The 6,360-nt window shown below is 42.7% G+C and overlaps 1 protein-coding gene across 1 annotated transcript; it reads left to right on the top strand.

Moving 5' to 3' along the window:
• Positions 1-554: 554 nt before the first annotated feature.
• si:dkey-245n4.2 lies at positions 555-4,401 on the top strand. The gene is made up of 6 exons (XM_047591765.1): positions 555-716; positions 1,354-1,757; positions 1,836-1,977; positions 2,338-2,457; positions 2,772-2,862; positions 3,151-4,401. The coding sequence occupies exons 1-6, from the start codon at positions 665-667 to the stop codon at positions 3,347-3,349; spliced, it is 1,008 nt and encodes a 335-aa protein (XP_047447721.1). The 5' UTR covers positions 555-664; the 3' UTR covers positions 3,350-4,401.
• The last annotated feature ends 1,959 nt before the right edge of the window (positions 4,402-6,360 follow it).

Here is a 6,360-nt window from a genome sequence, read left to right as displayed (position 1 = left end):
ACCTAAAAATGTAGTGTATTTCAAATCATAGCTTCATAAAGAATACAAGACAGAGTTATTTATTTATTTATTTTGAAGTCTAGTATATTGAGATAGTGGCCTCATTTACTATAGCCAAGTAAATTACAACCCTTCACTGCTTGTACAAAATATGTGAATATGGTGTTTCACATGGTGTTCAACACTAGAAAACAAACAAAAAAAGAACACCAAAATAAATTGTTTAACTATTAAGAACTACTATAAAATAAAAACTTGCATCTTAACTCATGACACTGTGCTCTCCTCTTCTGTCCATCTCATTATAAATGCCTTGTATAGTCGACAGTGTCGTGGTTCAACCTGAGGTGTTGCACAAGCTTTGTTGTGTTGCCGCAACTCAATAGTTCAGTTACTTTCCTCTGTGTTCCTACATTACCTCGAATGACTGAAGAATCGAAATTACCGTTATTTTGATTTGAGAATCCAAGACCATAAAGGTATCGGAAGTATCGACATTTCAGCATCGATCCGCACCTCACTGCTCTGTTCATCCGTCCCAGTGATGGATGCTGCTCAGATAGAGACCGCATGAAGTTTCGTTCCCTCCCACATGCATCCTTTTGGTAAACACTTTTGCTGCACATCCATCCAACTTTAACTAACAGCGCCCGCTGCTACCGCCATGGGAAGACGACTTCTGTGCGTCTGTTTGTTTGTCTCCGTCATTTTTAAAGGTAAAAGTTTTGTCTAAAGTCGCTTAATCCACTAGCAAACAGCCCGGTGACGATTCCTCTCTGGTTTTCGTTTAGGTTCCCTACGGGAGCACACGGATTTCTGAGACATAAAATAGCGTGAATAATTTCAAAATGCCGAAAATGTTAGATGCTCGAGTAGTTTGCATTTTGTCGTCTGTTGTACGGCCGAAATAGCTTGAGAAAGTTTAACAGTGTTAATTAACAGGTGCTGCTGGGTAGTTTCGCTAAGAGAAACTTGCCCTGTTTAACTTTACGTAGTACACCACGGCCTTTTAGCTAGTTAGCTGTTAGCTGTTACCGAGCTAAAACCAGTGTAACCATTTGTCGTTATTCTTATTATTTGCTTAAGTTGTACTGTATATAGCGATATATGTCAGAAGACGTCATAATGACGAAGCTGCCTAGGGGCTTTCGTGTCCTGTCATGCAAAATTATTAGCATATCATGTGTTGGTAAGCAGTACTATAGTGAACTCAACGACGCTAGCTCAATAACTAATGTATTTTCTTCCATGAAAAATAAAACTGTGAATTAAGCACAGTCCCGTGGTCCCAAATTTTTGTTTTTATTCATTTATTTTTCCAACTCTTGCAACTCGTCTATGCTCCCTTTACAGAAGTGCCTGGCTTGAAGATCAGGAACAAGCTGCTAGGTAAATGCCTGCAGGTGCAAGAGGGAAAACTGGGTGGTAGAGTATCACTGGAGGAATGCAGCCCGTATTCGTCTTTTCAAGAATGGCTCTGGATCCCAGAGAGCCAGGCACTCAGCAGTCAGCACACCCGGGAGTGTTTGACCGCCCCGGGAGAGCAGTACGAAGGGGTCCACCTGCAGCCCTGCGTCTTCAGAGCTGGAAGCAGTGGAGAGGCGGCAGAGGATCTGAGCAGAGAGGCAAGCAGCCAGGCAAGCAGCCAGGCGTGGGCCTGCTCCAAGAAAGGCCACCTCACTTTGATAGGGAGAGGGCTGCACCTTAGCGCCTCGCAAGAATCCGCTTCGGTGTTTCTCTCAAGGGAACATAAGCAGGTAACAACATTTTAGAGAGGTAATAGAAAGTCCTTCAGAAATGTACGTATGCTGTAGATGACTTTGTTTCTCTTGCAGGGCAGCAGGTGGCGGACACTTGATAACCAAACGCTGTGCAGTGGGAGAGACGGCGCACACAACCAAAACCAACCCCGCCAATATCGGGGAGACCTGTTGAAACTAAATGATGACTCCGATATAAACAGACAAGCTGAAACATGTAAGGACCTCACTTTGTGCTGTATTGAGATATGATCTTGCGAGGGCATATGTCTTTACTTGCAGAGAATAGTTACAGGCAGATATCCTTCACATCTAGGAATCATCCTTATTTTTTCACTTGCAAGCAAGGGCAGTATTCAGACCTCAGTGTTCATGCATTGTTAAAATGCATTTACAAGACTTGGACGTCTTGTAAACTGTCAAAACCAGAACTCAAACAAGCGTACCTGGACATCCTGAAAATCATACCAACAGCATCACTGAGAGGTGGAAATTGCTAATGGCATGGCATTGCTAATTGCTAAACAATTGCTAATACGTTTTCTCATTGACCTGCTTCTTTTTTACCCCACTCCAGTGGGAGGTGTGATGATCACTGACGTCACAGAACCATATCCTGGAAGAGATGCGACTTATTCGTCCTCGAGCACCAAATCCCCTGCAGATCCCACTATGGTTTTTTTCACCATGGACTACGGTAAGTTTGCCCAATGATTTTATCAATTTCCCTCGGGATAAATATATCTAATCTAAAATACTTACTGATTTAGAACCATTGTCCCTTTTCAACATGAATGCATCTCCTTTCTTACACCACTAGGTGGCGATAGATGCATGCGAGTTAAAGCAAAGGTTGCGCTTCATGTCCTCTGAATGTTAAGAGGCTTTTATTTACAGTCTCTTGAGTGTTGACAGAAATTAAATATCTGGAAAAGATATTTAGGAATCAATGTGAGCTGAAATGTGGGTTGTCTAAAAGCAACGATCAGTGTCTAATGTCAATGTTCGTAGGGATGGGCTGGAAGATAACCATGCTGGTACTCAGCTCTTTGGCTCTGGTTCTGGGGACTGTGATTCTTATTCTCAATGTCTACTCTAACAGGTGAGTGACTAAATACACACGCAACACATGTGTACACACAGTAGATTTTGTACTTCAGTACTCCAGTAAAATAGCCAAAGTTTTGGTCAGCAGAAGTGAGCAATTTGAAAACATCACCAGTCTCTGCGAACTTGTGACGGACGTTTGAGCACATTTTTTGTTAAAATAGAGCCTGTAACAAACACAAAGACCTGCCAACTTGTAGCTACTAGCTTATATCAGAAAATCTCAATGAGGGAGAAAATTTCCATCCACTTTGTCTCTTTTTTTTCTGCCCTGCTGCGTCAGACGGAAGAAGGTGGTGTGCGTTCTGAAGTCGTACACTCCGAGACCAGAGGCGAGCGTTCCCGGGTCCCCGGTCGCCAGCGAAAGAGCCCGACTGACAGAGCACGCCATGCGCCTCCCCCAGTCTACCCCCACTTTACAGCGAGGAGAAATCCTGATTGAGTGGAAGGATGGTACTGTTACTCCTCTGTACGAGGCCTGAAGGTTGTACTATTTATGCAGACCTTGTTGTGGTAGTTTGAACATTCTGGTTTCTTGAGCAGGGGTATGCATGCAATCTGAAAGTCATGGAAAGAGAGTTAATATTGAAGAGAAAAACGAGGGTAAAGTAATGTCACATTTTCTGATCGGTTTCTGTGGTTGGCAGAGAAGATGGTGTACTTGATAAGCCATTGATAGAAATGAAGTGAAAAGTTCATGGCTATAAGTCAGCTAGTATGTGGAGCTGTCAGAGTAGAAAAGGGTGAAGCATGAACTGGACTCAAGTTTTCAAAGGTATGGAACCTGAATCCCTCTTGGATGAAAGGACTGTTAAACGAAGGCATGCGCATTCAGACGTAGTTTGTAGACTTTCTGTAAGTACCGTTTAACGGCTTAACAAAGAATCGATGAGAAGTCTTTAGTTGGATAAATACTTAGGAGCTAATCTTTGTTTGCCAAGGCTTAAGCCTTGTTACAGATGACACAGGTGATGATGGACACTGCTGCCCTCGCTCCTCAGCTCAGCTCGAATCTAACGATGTTTAGGTTTGCGATTTGTGACACAGTGTCATTTCCTGAGACTTTAACACATTTTAGGTCTATTTCAGGAAAATGTAGTTGCAGTGGCAATGCAGCTTTGTTGTGTTGCGGTGCAGCTGCTCGTAGATGTTTGACGAAAGTTATTGTCGTAACATTTCAGGTTTTTTTAGCTTTTACTTAATGTATGTAGAGTAGTTATGATGTTTCCCCCTTTCCACAAAATTGAAATCTTTAGGAAGGGTTAAAACCTGTTCATTTTGATTCTTCTACTTACACAAAGTTTTATTGATTTAAGTTGCTAATAAAGTGTTCTTATATTCACTTTCCCTGGAGCTTTAGGACTTTAGGACTTCTCATCCAAGATAGACCTTAGAGAAAATGTTTAACTTGTTTAACTTTTATGTGGAATCATCGATGGACTACTAATGATTACGATATATTTGTTACACTTTGGATTAAAAACTATATTTTTGTAACTGTCAATCAGTCAATAAAATACAGTGTACACCTTGAGTTGTGTTTTTTTTATTTTTTTATTTTTTGTTAATAGAAAAAAAAGTGACAGTGTTTGTTTTCTGCAACAGTCCATTTACCATGGCTGAATATTATTCTCAGTGAGCCAGAAATGACATGATTCCTGTCAGTGAACGTTTGTGGGGAGGCTGCTATCACAGACACGGTACGTTTATGATGATGATTGTGGTGGTGAGAGTTAACAGTAAACATGCCGCTTCCCTGTGGCACGGAAACGTCCCAGCAGGAGGAGTCTGTCTACAGAAGAAAACCAGGGACTGTTTTGCTGTTTTTTTGGGGAGAGGCCTGGGTGTTGCTGGGCGGGTTCATTTGATCCTCCTTAAAGCAGTAATGAGTAAATGCATGTTTAGACAAAAAAAAAAACGCCGGTGGGAATAAACATGGGTTGACATGTAAAACTCCTTTCTTGTCAAAAGGCCATTGAACCCAGTTCATCTCTTCTATTTTCTCTTAATTGACTTTACCCCCAGAGAAAGTAACACCAATCCTACTGCTCACATCCTGCCTCTCCTGCTGGTAGTGTTTATACTAATGAGAGGGCACTATGCACACAGCAACCTGAAAAGGGGACATGGCATCCCACACCCACCCAAACCACATCCACATGCCAGACGAGAAGAATGCAGGTTATTTGTTTCTCTTTTTATTTATTTCATTCATTTAATCCGGCAAATGAAGCTTGGCGATTAAGTAGAGCACGACTTTCAAATGAGACCTCGAGCGTGAAGCCGACTTTCAGCCTCTCTGCTCTGAGGGTGTTTACACACACTCTGGATGAAAAGCACAGAAATCATTACCCTTCCATTGTCCTGCGCTGCACTGGAGTGAAATGTTAATCATTATGGACCATGTGAACACCTTGGAGTAAAAACTCAACCGCGCTGTCAATAGGAGATGTCTCGGTTTCCAAATACAGGTCGGATTTGAATGTGCACAGACGTGTCTTTTTGCTGGTATGGGAGAGGAGGGTGGGAGTGTCACCTGTATGAATAAGGGGTGTGTGTGAAGAGAACTGAGTCAGCACTTTCAATACCTGGCACATTGCATATTTGGTTTCAGTCGCCCCCTTGACACATAATCACATACGAGTCTTTTGTCTGCTTGTCAATCAATCAGTAAACTACTGTTTAGGGCATGTGCAGACTGTGAACCTGAGGGGAAAACAGCAGCAGTGCTTAATTTACTGGAAACATGGTGGTGATGGCCTTCACGAAATTTACTGGCTGTCTTGTTTGCTATACGAGAGAGAAGTGCACAGTTACCGGCGTATTGTTTGCCAGGAGAACAGTAGTTTGTTTGTCGGGCTGGAAAAACCGCAGTCATGTGACGATGCAGAATTTGTGAGACCTCTTTGACGTCCGAATGACCTTTCAGAAAAGCCGACCGCATAAATATCAGCCAGGCAGCATGGAACGGTAAACTGTATATAGAAATATACATATATCATATGTCAATGTTTTTGTGTTTGAGAGCCTTGGATGAAAGGGAGGGGAAGACTAGAGGAAGGAATAGAAGCAACGACAAACAGATGTGTTCTGAGGACTCCAGATTTATGAGCATCCTCTATTTCATTTTCAGCGATGTCCGCCCTCCAGTTTAAATTCCGAGACAGAAACATGCAAACATCTTGTATATGGACGTGTGTGCGCGCGTGTGTTTCTGTTAAACCTGTCATTGACTGACACTCGCAGCCAAAATGTGGACCGCGTGGCTAAAATTGCTCAACGGCTAAGCAGCGTGTTTCGGAAGGTATTTGCCACTATGCTCCATTGTGTGATTACTGTACTACACACTGCGCGCAGATTTCTGCGTGTTGGTGCACAAAATTTTCTAAATGGATGAGAGCTTGTCGAAGCAGCTGCCTCTTATTTGGCTTCACTGGCGCGCCGGAGTAAATGCAGCGCTACCACACATGGCCCGCACATGGCTCCGACTCTT

The sequence above is a fragment of the Mugil cephalus genome, chromosome 8, assembly GCF_022458985.1.
Source record: "Mugil cephalus isolate CIBA_MC_2020 chromosome 8, CIBA_Mcephalus_1.1, whole genome shotgun sequence".
Taxonomy (NCBI): Eukaryota; Metazoa; Chordata; class Actinopteri; order Mugiliformes; family Mugilidae; genus Mugil; species Mugil cephalus.
The sequence above is the reverse complement of the archived record's forward strand: the minus strand, read 5'-3'. Positions and strand labels throughout refer to the sequence as shown.

What these genes read in the sequence shown, in the direction of transcription:
- si:dkey-245n4.2 (XM_047591765.1), top strand. Translation starts at nt 665, where the DNA reads ATGGGAAGACGACTTCTGTGCGTCTGTTTGTTTGTCTCCGTCATTTTT. An exon ending in TGTCTCCGTCATTTTTAAAG is followed by an intron (nt 717 to 1,353) that starts GTAAAAGTTTTG and finishes CTCCCTTTACAG; the next exon opens with AAGTGCCTGGCTTGAAGATC. An exon ending in TTTTTTCACCATGGACTACG is followed by an intron (nt 2,458 to 2,771) that starts GTAAGTTTGCCC and finishes CAATGTTCGTAG; the next exon opens with GGATGGGCTGGAAGATAACC.